This window comes from Mustela erminea, chromosome 6 (assembly GCF_009829155.1).
Source record: "Mustela erminea isolate mMusErm1 chromosome 6, mMusErm1.Pri, whole genome shotgun sequence".
Taxonomy (NCBI): Eukaryota; Metazoa; Chordata; class Mammalia; order Carnivora; family Mustelidae; genus Mustela; species Mustela erminea.
The window spans coordinates 75,687,222-75,700,196 of NC_045619.1; the positions used below are offsets into that span (position 1 = coordinate 75,687,222).

A 12,975-nucleotide genomic window follows, 5' to 3' on the forward strand; every position below is an offset into this window, starting at 1 on the left:
TAGACTAGGCCTGCAAGATCTATTTTCTGCTTCTAATTATCAGTCTTCTTTAAAATGCCTTCAGCTAAATCTTGACATAGTTCTGTCAATGAATACTGCAAGCACATTGCCCCATCACCTCTAGGTACTAGAAAAAATTCTATAGAAAATATAAACTTTAAAAATTCTGTGTTTTTAGTACTTCCAGTTTTTTCCCCAGTTTTCTCCTTATAACACTCTTTACTCCATACCCTGGTTTAGTGTATTATTGCCAAGTCCGACAAAAGGAAGCAAGGAAAGCATTAATAACATTTTCAAAACCCTAGTGCAAGCCAATTAAAATATTCACATTTTTATTAATCAATTTAGTCACCATCCTCTTATATTAGGCTAAACTAGTAGAAAATATAACTCAATACTATTGTTAATCTCACAAAGTATATGATAGTAACTTTACAAAATACTAAAAACCATACCAACTATAAGTCTGTATGGGAAGAGAAAGGAAAAAGCTAAAATGGTGAATTTTAGTAAACTATAAAAGAAGGAATTTGTTAAGTTAGAGCAGAATGGTATGAAAGGAACATATTGAAAACAAAATAAAAACTAGAAGGTTAGGTAAGGTAAGGTTTTTAGAAGTGTTCATATACATTTGCTATCATTCATAACAGTGCAAGTAATAGACACACTCAAAGCAAAAGAGCAGACACAAACACCTATAAAGCACTTTACTAACTCAAGTTACAGATCACACATTAAAGAATGACTAATCCAATTGCTAGCATTTGAAATATAGCCAACAGGTCCATTGTTGGTTATATCAAACTCATGTCCAATAATATTATTGTATGCATTGTGTAAAAACCATTTTCCAAATGCTTTCATGTGGCTGGCTCTTTTGATCCTTTTTCAAGTCCACCGAGGTAAGCAGATAACTACTTACCGAAAACCAAGTTTATCAGTGGTTAAGAATCCAAAACAAAACAATTTTCTAACCATCTCATATTCATTCTATTATATCACATTGCCTCCAAGTTATGTGATTCCAGTACACAGTGGGTATTTATATTTATATAATGAATGAATTTTGATCTAAAAAATTAGTAAGATTAGAAAGAATACAAATGAGGGTAGAGATGGCCTATGTCTCATTCTCCCATGTGATCAATATACCACATCATAGTAATTAACTATAGCTTGACCCTCTCCAAAGTTTCATGTTCTTGCTTGCTGATGGAAAAGGTCTCTCTCAGGGTGCCTGGGTGGTTCAGGCAGTTAAGCATCTGCCTTCAGCTCAGGTCATGATCCCTGGATACTGGAATGGAGATACACATCAGGCTCCCTGCTCTGCCAGGAGTCTGCTTGTCCCTCTCCCTCTGCCCTGCTCAGTCTCTCTGTCTCTCTCTCTCCCTTTCAAATAAATAAAATCTAGAAAGAAAGAAAGAGAGAAAGAGAAAGAAAGGAAGGAAGGAAGGAAGGAAGGAAGGAAGGAAGGAAGGAAAAGAAGAGAAAAAGGCTCTCATTTAGAACAACTCCAAAATGACTATGTAACTATGTCAAAGAATATGGGTATATACCCTGAAAAAAATACGTCCTTCATCATATTCAGAGAACTACAAACTCATCATGCCTAAGTGACAGACACAGCTCCCCAAAGTTGAGAATAATGTCAAATCCAATTTCAAAAACTAATATTTTACTACACTCTAAGAGATCCATAGTGCCATCCTTGATTTAGCCCCTGCTTGGGCTCATGATGGGACATAACCAAGTCTGAAGAACTTTCTTATTTCCTTGCTCTTACTGAAGATGCTAATAGGGGTGAACAGTCACCCAAGTAGACTCACCATGGGGTTAAATACTGAAAGACCGTCACTCCAATCTAGACAGGTAGACATCTGCTTGTTTCAATATCAAAACCACAATGTCCTTCAAATGTTCTTGTATAATAATGCTATCAATATGTTAGCACCTTCTTTAACTTTTTTTAAAGACATTATTTATTTATTTGAGAGAGAGTGTGTGTGTGCACCTGCAAAGGAGGAAGAAGGGGGCGTGGGAAAATCTCAAGCAGACTCTGCACTCAGCGCCAACCCTGAAATCATGACGGGAGAACCAAACCAAGAATCAGATGCTTAACTAGGCCACCCAGGCACCCCAAACACCTTCTTTAAAAAAGCATTAAGTGTTCTCTGAGTTTGGGGAACATTTCAAGCTGAACAGTGAAAAATCACATTGTATATACCTCTCTCTTTGCAAGTTTAGTGGGAGAGAGAGAAGACTCATATAAGGAAGATCTATGGCCCCAAACGGCAGAAATTTCTGTACACGGGAATAATTTAGAAAGGCTTCATGTAGAGGTGAGATTTAGGACTTTTTTTGGATGACAGACATCAGTTATGGTCAAAATGTGTTGTATTCTTTTTTTTTTAATTATAAATAAAATCTTTTTTTTTTTTTAAGATTTTATTTATCCATTTGACAGAGAGAGATCACAAGTAGGCAGAGAGGCAGGCAGAGAGAGAGGAGGGGAAGCAGACTCCCTGCTGAGCAGAGAGCCCAACGTGGGACTCAATCCCAGGACCCCGAGATCATGACCTGAGCCTAAGGCAGCGGCTTAAACCACTGAGCCACCCCAAATGTGTTGTATTCTTATCTCCTTCTAAAATAAGGAGAGGAAGGACTAAGATATTATTTAAAAGCTTAAGAATCAAAAAAAAAAAAAAAAAAAAGAATCACCTATCATGTGAAGTATTACCTAAAGGAAGGTCTTTGTGTGTGTGTGTGTGTTGCACTTTATGTTTTTTTCTTTTCAGCATAATAGTATTCATTGTTTTTGCACCACACCTAGTGCTCCATGCAATCCGTGCCCTCTCTAATACCCACCACCTGGCTCCCCCAACCTCCCACCTGCTGCCCCTTCAAAATCCTCAGATTGTTTTTCAGAGTCCATAGTCTCTCATGGTTCACCTCCCCTTCCAATTTCCCTCAACTCCCTTCTCTCCATCTCCCCTTGTCCTCCATGCTATTTGTTGTGCTCCACAAATAAGTGAAACCATATGATAATTGACACTCTCTGCTTGACTTATTTCACTCAGCATAATCTCTTCCAGTCCCACCCATGTTGCTACAAAAGTTGGGTACTCATCCTTAAAAGAAGGTGTTTTTAAAACCACTCAGATTTCTACTTCTATCACCAATTCCAGGTCTCATTATATATCTCACCCCCACATGACTCTGCCCTACCGCTACCCTACCCCCCACTTCAGCCATCTTGCTCAGAGCAAGTCTGCCATTATTACCGGAATGTGCTATAATCTTTAAGTATGTTGGAGTAAAAAGAAAAAAAAAAGTTTTAACAAAGGGGAAGGATGGGGGAAAGGCTATATGCCTAGCATTCACAAAATGCTCCCATCTCCATGTTGAACATTATTTCCAAATTAGACTATACACACTATACTTACGTGGCTGTCATTAAAGCATTACTGTGCCACCTGTGAATGTTGAAAGCAGTCCATATTATTTTTATCACCCAGTTCTGGCATTTCTTCACATTTAAATATACCATGAACTCCAAAATATAGACCTGTATTTCTGTTTCTGTTCCAGGGGTCCTTCACTCTGTGTCTCTGTGAGGTCCTTTTTAGAATCACTGTCCTGGTTCCTAGATTGGGGCCATCATAAAGCAAAAATAATGGGCACTTAAGAGTGGGGAAACCCATCTAAATGTAAAGTTAACTTTTATAAGGAGTACTTAAAGGATTAAAACTATAGTTTTTAAAATGTAAATTTAGGGGATCTGGATGGCTCAGTTGTTAGGAGTCTGACTTTGGTTCAGGACATGATCCCAGCATCCTGGGATCAAGCCCCACATTGGCTGCTTCTCCCTCTCCCACTACCCATGCTTTTGATCCTTCTCTCACTGTGTCTCTCTCTGTCAAATAAATAAATAAAATAATAAGTAAATAAATAAAATGTAAATTTATTCTATTTCTAGGACGTCTGCCAGAAAAACATGAAGACCTAGAAAATCCACAATACTAATCAACACAAAACTTGAGCTGCTAGCTGTGATACCTCAAGAAATTTCCTCAACTTCTCTGGGACCTATTGTCTAAACTATCATAAAGAAGGAGTCTTAACCAGCTAGTCCTTCCAGGTCCTTTCCATTTTAAAATCTATTTTTTTCAATAAGTACAGAAGTACTAAAAATCATCTTTATAATACAAATGTCTGATAATTTTTAAAAACAAAGGACAAAGGAACTTCATATATAATTCTTAAACTGAAATTCAGAAAGATCTCATAATAATTGTAGGGTGTCATGAAAATTGTGCCTTTGCTTGGCTGTCATTTGCTTCAAATAAAGCCTGAGCCACAGGAAAACTATTTTAATACTCTGAGAAGATTAAATAGTTAATCCACTGGGAAACCAAGCTGAAAGACAGAATTCACAAATCCGCGTCCAAAAGAGAAGCATTGAAAATAACAAACAAATTTGTTTTATTTTGGATAAAATTATTCTAATGATACACTGTACATAAATACTTTTTATTATCTGGCATCCATTTTCATTCCTGCGTCTTCCTTTCTAATCTGAAGCTGAGATGAAGATTATGTCTAACATTGGCAGAAAACAACCATTTTTAAGTCTGTCACACAAATGGGTTGTAACATATCTTGGGGGAAAACATCCATAATAATGCATATTCCAAATTTATGTCTTTGAAGATAAACTGAGAGAACTGGAAGATTGGGCAGATTATGGTATTAACTGCCAAGATGATTTCTGCTTTCATGGCTTCACAAAACTGGAATTTCTAGTGCATCACTCTACCCCATAATTATGCATCAAAATATTAACCAATTAGCAGGTAAGATGGTAAGAGCTCAAAGGGTAGTAATAATTAGACATGAAACTTGAACTTTCATAAAGTTCCAAACAACAAACCGGTCTATCACACTTCATAAATTCAATAAACCATATCTGAGGAAAACCTACCAACTCATATTTTGTAAATAAAATAATTTCATTGACTTTCAATTAACATCATGTACTAGCTCTTCTTTCATTTCCCTTACTTCCTAATCCAACTACAAAGACATAAAAGTGGGGCATGTATATTTTATAAAGTAGGATATGATATAAATAATACCCCCTAATGCATAAGCTTTGAAGTTCACTTTTTATTTGAAATACTTTAGAGTCAGGGCACACTTTTTGTTTTTTAAATCACTCTTCTTAATGAATCAGGGTACCACAAAAATGCTATTAAAAAAATAAAGGAGAAGGGGCACCTGGGTAACTCAGTGAGTTAAAGCCTCTGCCTTCGGCTTGGGTTATAATCCCAGAATCCTGGGATGCAGGGAGCCTGCTTCCTCCTCTCTCTCTCTCTCTGCCTGCCTCTCTGCCTACTTGTGACCTCTATCTGTCAAATAAATAAATAAAATCTTTTAAAAATAAATAAATAAATAAAAGTAAAGGAGAAATAAAAATTAGAAACAATTATCTTCCATTTCTAGTTCACGCCATTGATTACATTTTGTGTTAGTTCTAACATATTTTGTTCATTTAAAGAAACTCATCTGCTAGGGATGTAAAATCAGGGACCATGTATGTCATACATGGTATATATCCTCAGCAGTAGACAAGTGTGCAGCATGGGGTCCCTGGCTGGCTCAGTCTATACAGCATGTGACTCTTGATCTCCCTTAGGACTGTAAGCTCAAGGCCCACTTTGGGTGTACAGATCACTTAAAAATAAAATCTATAAGGGATGCTGCCATGGCTCAGTTGGCATGATCTCAGGGTCCTGGGATAGAGCCCCAAGTCAAGCTCCACGCTCAGCTGGGAGCCTGCTTCTCTGTCTCCTACTTCTTCTGCCCCTCCCCCCTCTTGTGTGCTCGTCTCTCTCTCTCTCAAATAAATAACATCTTTAATAAATAAGAAAATAAATAAAATCTTTAAGAAAAAAGTGTTCAGCACATAGTAGACACTTAATAGATATTTGTTGCATGAAAAAACAAACAAATGACCAAACACCAGGAAATCATCTATTTCAATAAAATAAATATCTCTAAAAGCCTCACTTACCTACTTCTGTATTTTCTAAACATTAAATTGTTTCAAATAATTCAAATCACATGTATATAAGCATTTCAGCCTGAAAGATCCTTATTACATGAAATTAATATATAAAATGTTTTTGAAAACATTTGGAAATATGTTTAAGAACAGAAATAAGAAACGTTAACTAGACTAAGGGGTGCTGATCATTTTGCAATGTATACAAATTTCAAATCATTACGTTGCACACCTGAAGTTAACATGTTATATGTCAACTATACCTCAATTAAAACAAATGAACAAAGAACAAAAACAAAATACACAGAAATAGGTAAGAAAAGCCTGAGTTTGAGTTCCAGTACTGGTACTTAGTAGCTAAGAAACCTTGAACAGGTCACCTCGTGCCTTTATGACTCATTTTTTTATCTGTAAAATAGGAATAAGAATATCTGCCAGCCTACCTCACAGGGTTTTAATGTAGATTAAATAAAATATTGTACATGAGTCTTATAACCAGTGGGGAAAAGCAACCACAAAAGACAAAAAGTTTCCTGTTCAGTAACAAGAGTACCCAAAATAAATAGATTGTTGGGAAAGTCAAGCTTGAAATGTTAAAAACTTCCTTCCTGTAGATATAAAGCCAATAGTTTCACTAACAACAAAATCACATATTTAATAGACCAGCTATGCAAAGTTCTTACAACTTGTAATACCTTCACATTGCCACATCAGCATGGGGAAAAAAAAATGTCCAGAAAGGTCACCATGGAAATCAGTGCCAGTGACAGACCTAAAACTGACCTTTTGACTGTCCAACCAGTCTTAAGCCTACTGAGCAATGTCACTATTTAAAATTGCTTTAGTAAGGTAAAAACACAGCAAACTGAAACCCAATTAGACTACGTTACACACTAATCCAAACTGATTGTCAAGGTTATGTACAGTTCTCTGTCAAAGTCAAGCAAAGACATTTTAGCTCACAACCACATAGACAATGACACAAAAACACAATGGTCCTCTCTGTATCTCCATTTTTGTCCAGCTCTTGACATATTCTGCAAGCTAAAGTTCTTGAAAGGGAAAAATTTGGGGGGTGCCTGGGTCGCTCAGTCTGTTAAGCATCTATCTGCCTTTGGCCCAAGTCATAATCCCAAGGTCCCAGGATCAAGCCTCATGTTAGACTCCCTGATAAAGAAGGGGTCTGCTTCTCCCTTTCCCTTTGCCCCTCTCCTCAGTTTGTTCTCCCTCTCTCTCAAACAAATAAAATATTCTAAAAATAAATAAGTGAATAAATTTTTTTAAAAGGAAAAATTTTCAAATTTGCTAAGTCAGCATTCATAGACTGGAAAGCAAAAAAGCACATCACCTCTTAATGTCTTAAAATGAAAATTCAAATGTTTAATTCATCTTATTGTTTTGAGTTAATTGAACAGTTCAATTCAGTATGCCTATATATATATATTTTTAAAGATTTTATTTATTTATTTGACAGAGAGAGAGAGATCACAAGTAGGCAGAGAGAGAGAGAGAGAGAGAACAGGCTCCCCTCCGAGCAGAGAGCCTGATGCGGGACTCAATCCCAGGACTCTGGGATCATGACCTGAGCCGAAGGCTTAACCCCCTGAGCCGCCCAGGCGCCCTACCTATATATTAAAAACAAAATATATACTATACTTCATCATTCATTTTTGTTGATGAAACAAAATGATGAAAATCTATCTAAGCCATCCATTTAATTTACCACATTTTCTAAGAATTCAGCTACCATATTGAGGCCATAATCACTATCTTTCTAAACCTATATACCCGGGGGGAGGGGAGGAGAATGTTGCTTTTAGTGTGTGTGTGTGTGTGTGTGTGTGTGTGTGTGACCACTCTAAAAAAAGACACCTAGTATTTTGGCATTTTCTTGATCTAAAGGTGTAGTTCATCTATGATGGGATGGCTATGATTTGTTTCTATGTATTGACTTATCCTGCTGATAAATAGCATAGTTTTATTCTATATTTAAAATATAGATCATGACCAACCAATAGAAACAATATGAGCAATATCATATTTGACTCTAAATTTTTTAGTAGCCACATTTTTAAAAAGGAAAATAAGTGAAATTAATTTTAATAATATTGTATATAACTCAATGTACCAAAATATCACTTTAATGTACAATCAATACAAAGATTATTGATATATTTGCATTCATTTTTCTTACTTAATCTTTGAAATTCAAGGTATATATTACACTTATATATGTCAAGTATGACGCTAAATTTTTATCAGAAATACTCTATCAGTATCTAGGTTATATAAACTAAACAGCTGAAAAAGCAGATCCATATAACCAACTTGTTTCAAGAATATTCAAATATGGGGCGCCTGAGTGGCTCAGCGGGATAAGCCTCTGCCTTCGGCTCAGGTCATGATCTTAGGGTCCTGGGATCGAGCCCCACATCAGGCTCTCTGCTCAGTGGGGAGACTGCTTCCCCCTCTCTGTCTGCCTTCCTCCCTGCCTACTTGCAATCTCTCAGTCAAATAAATAAAATCTTTTTTTAAAATTTTTTAAAAATTAAAAAAAAGAACATTCAAAAGTTATCCAAAAATGAGGTGCCTGGATGGCTCAGTCAGTTAGGCATCAGATTGTTGATTTTGGCTGGGGTCATGATCTTATGGTGGTGGGACAGAGCCCCTCATCAGGCTCCTTGCTCAGCAAGAAGTCTATTAGATATTCTTGCTCTTCCTCTCCCACAGCCTCCCCACCTCTCTCTCTCTCTCTTTCTCTAATAAATGAATAAATCTTAAAAAAAAAAAAAAAGTTATCCTAAAACTAAATCAAGGACCAGTTTTTAAGTTTAAAATTAAATTGATTAAAATTAAATAAAATGATAAATTTAGTTCCTCAGTGGCATTAATCAAATTCAAATGCTCCATAGCCACATGGGTTGAATAGTAGGGTTGTTATCTGAATCCATATCCAACCCAATGAAAGATACCCTGCAAAATACGTAAAATATACCCTGCCAAAAGGCATTTTCAGAAATTGAATAAAAAATATTCTCCCTAAATATGAAACTTTCTTTTGAACTTTTATTCCCCAAAGTTGTAGATGACCCATGCGCTTATTTTGAGAAATCTTAAAATGGAGTCATCACCCTTAACACTCTCTGCATCTAAGAAAAAAAAACACAAGAACCTTTAGGACACTTTCTGCATTTCGCAGTGGAGTCAGTCCCCTATATCTGTTATTACATTATTCAGTGAAGAGGAAAGCAGATCAAATGCCTCTGTTGATTTGTTTCAATGTGTTGATTTACTTATCCTGCTGCTGAAGCCTGTCGCAAACTAGGGTCAAATTGGAGAACACTGTAAAGATTCAAGAGAATCTGAGGAAATAATTTTAATAAGTTCAGGTCCTCTCTTCCTGAGTTTTATCTTTTCTAGCAATATCAAGGTATACATAAATTATCAAAGCCACTCATTTGTAACTGAACTAGTATAGAAGCAGGAAAAGGCAACTGACTTTAAGCTAAATAAAGTTTTGTGAAGTATGTTCTTGCCTTTCCCCTATGCAGGTTTAATGGTTAAGAATTTGTCTGGGTTGGAACACTGGTTCCTTCACTAGATACTAGTTTAACTTTAAGCAGGTCACTTAATGTTTTCAGTGTCCTAACTGTAAAATGGTCATAATAACAGAACCTAAATCAAAGATTGTTATGGGGAATAAATGAGATTTTCCATGATATAAAACATCTTAACAGCACTGACTCTTAGCACATGACATGTATCCAACAATGACTGCTCAGAATCAGAATAATCAGAGATGAGGATATATTTTCAACAAATATTTGTTGTAAATGAAAATATATGTCTCCAAGCACTTTCTAAATACCAAAGTGCTGTAAAAACATAAGCTATTATTACCCTATGTAAAATAAGTTTAGAGAGTGGATCTATTCAGTGTATTTAATGAAAAAAAAAAAGGACCTTTACAGTGCAACTTACCAAGTTCTGTTAATATTTTTATAAACCTTTCCCAAATAGACCCACACTTATGACTTGAAAAGTATAAGCATGATCAAATATCAATCATTTATAAATATATTTTATTCATAAATCAAATAGAAATTATTTATCTGCCAACAATACCTTAGGGTCATCCATGACTCTGCTCACCTTCAGTGTAAGCAGTATCAGATTTAATAGTACAGCAAATAAACTGCCGTATGATATTCTAGAGAATTCACAGATAAAAAAACTTAAATCTTTAAAAATTATTTCTCTCACAGACTAATTTTCAATTTTCATTTCTATTTTATGCTCCTTCTTCACCTTCTTTGACTGGATCCAGTAACAAAACTACCACTTACTGGGTTTCTGCCATGGTATAGTTACTAAAGAGTATTATAAGGCCAAAAGAGAGGTAGTAGCAGTGATTAGGAGAAACAAACTAATCCAACAATTGGATAAGTAGCCTCCTTCTCAAAAAAAAAAAAATTTAACCAAATTAAAACTTCAAAAGCTTTATAACAGGTGATTCTAAACAGTCATAAAACTGTCACCTCCAAGGGTAATCATTTCCTAATCTGTTTAAAAAAAAAAAAAAATCTTTAAGTTTCATCTTATTCTGTGGCTCCTGGCTGGCTCAGTCGGAAAAGCATGACTCTTAAAGGGGGTGGGGGGTGGGTTGGAGCCCTATGTTGGGTGTAGGCATCACTTAAATAAATAAACATTAAAAAAAAATAAAATTCATGTTATTCTTAAAATTGATTAAAGATACGAAGTCTATAAAATTGCCATTTCTATGACTAATCAAGATTTGCCACTAAAATAATAATGCTGATATGACAGGATTGTTAAAAATACCTTTCGAGAAAGGCTACATGAGTGGAGGATTTTTTTTTTTCATTAATTTCACATTTCTCCAAGGGCACTGTTTTCATAATCCTTAAAGTATAAAGAGAAGTAGATTCATAGTAGACCCTCAGAGAGCTGGGAAAGCAACGCACTTATTCTACCATGAACGCTTCATTAATATTTCAGCGATGATGTTGCAATTTTCCATAAGCAACTGTCAGAGCGCTGCTTCTTGATACGTATCAAAACAGTCTAAGTTACATTCAACACTCGTGTACCTGGCTTTGACCAAAACACAATTCTGATGTATCCGGTATTTCAAAACTCACACCCAGGCATGTATAATTTTATATTGTATCCACCCTGCCTAACCTCAGGATGTTTCACCCAGTCACCCATTTAACCCTTCCACTTGCTGAAGAGTTTCTTCCTTCTACAGACCTATCCCCAGGGAATCTAATTCTTAAGGAGAATTCCCATCCCAGTGCCTAAGAGGCCAGATGCGTCTCCTACACCCATACGCTTGTGCTACGTCTGTCCCTGTGATGCTTCACGAGACTTCCATTTGCACAGGCATCTAGAACCCTGCGTGGGGAAGCGCTGTCAGTCTGATGCTTTGTCTCCTGCCTCAGAAGGCCCGAGTTGCATGTACACATATGACAGACACTCTCTAAATAATCCAAAGAACACCACAGCCCAGCACGGCGACAGCTCCTCCGGGCAAAGCCGGCCAGGCCATCGCCCAAGGCCGCCCCACCTGAGGCGATTGTTCCTCGGGTGCGAGACCAGGCGGAGGCGGGGGCGGGGGCGGGCGCCAAGGGCTTGCACCCCTGAGGAGTCCGGGCGCCCCGGGGACCCGGCGTCGCGCAGCCGCCCGCTACCTGCAAACGCCACCCGGAGGCGGGCGGCAGAGTCTCTCCGGCAGCGCCCGGCCGGCCGGGAGCCCCTGCCTCAGCTTACCCAGCCGCCAGCCTCCCACCCGACGGTCCCCTCAGATCTCCGCACCACAGCAGCCGCCGCTCGCGACCGGAGCGCGTCCTCACGGCGCCCTAAGCCCGCCGCCAGCCCGCAGTCCACCCGCCGCCGCCGCCGCCGCCGTGTCCGTCCTCACCTGACAGCCACCCGCACCGAGCTCTCGTCCGGGGCACCCCACATGCTGGCGGCTGGCGACAAGCGGGGCCGCTGGGCCTCTGCACCGCAGAGCTGAGGCACCGCCGGCGGTGCGGCGCTCGGGCTCAGCAGACTGGAGCGGCAGGGGGCGGCCGGCTCACCTCCGCCGCGCTCCAGCCATGTTGGGCGACTGAATGGAAAGGTGGCGGCGGCGCTGAGGCAGGAGGAGGAGGAGGAGGTGATTCACGACTGGCGGACGCCCGCCCCTTCTCCCCCGCTCACCCCCCAGGATCTGGGGCGGGGACGAGGCGCGCTTGAATGGCAACCGCGGCGGCGGCGGAGCCAGCAGGCCGCCCGCGGCTTCCTGACCGCCGGTAAGTGCGCCCTGCCCCCTCCGGTGGGGACGCGGCCTGCCGACGGCCGGGCCGAACACTCCACGCCCGCCTGGGCTCTCAGGGCTGCCGGCCCCGCAGTGCGTCAGCGGCGGCCGCACAGCCCGGCCCCAGCGCGCCCTCCCCGGGCCCGCGCCCCGCCCTGCCCTCGGCGGGCACTGCCTGGCGCTGCTGGGCAGGGAGGCGCGAGGGGGAGGGATGCCGGCCGCGGGCTGCCCCCGCCCGAGGGCGGCGAGCCCGTGCGCCCTTCCAGGTTCTTCTGTGAGAACGCGGCGGCGGGTGCTCGCCCGGCTGCCTGCGTCCTTTCTAAAATCGGAGCTCGGTGCACGAGCGCAGCGCCAGGAACCAGAGCGCTGCCACTGTGGTTCGGCTTTGTTTCCACCCTCGGGCTTGTTGTCCTCTCTCCAGCGTGGACTTTGACCCCCTTTCCCAGCCCCCCCGGCTGATGGCCCTCCCTCCCTGGAGTCAGTCAGTCGTGCTAAACCGACTCCCTGGTTTGGCCACTGTCCGGGCAGCTGGGCTGTTCCGCGGTGCATCGCCCGTTTACCAGCCCACACAGAACATGGAAACGATTTA

The 12,975-nt window shown here is 40.1% G+C and overlaps 1 protein-coding gene across 11 annotated transcripts in view; it reads right to left on the bottom strand.

The window, feature by feature from the left end:
• The window catches only part of KIF21A (kinesin family member 21A), a 151,198-nt gene extending 139,086 nt beyond the window's left edge, over positions 1–12,112 (bottom strand). For all 11 annotated transcript variants that reach the window (XM_032347746.1, XM_032347745.1, XM_032347744.1 and 8 more), the window contains exon 1: positions 12,009–12,112. In XM_032347746.1, coding sequence (XP_032203637.1) covers positions 12,009–12,052 — 44 coding nt within the window. In that variant the 5' untranslated portion in view covers positions 12,053–12,112. The remainder of the gene's footprint in view (positions 1–12,008) is intronic.
• Between the last annotated feature and the right edge of the window lie 863 nt (positions 12,113–12,975).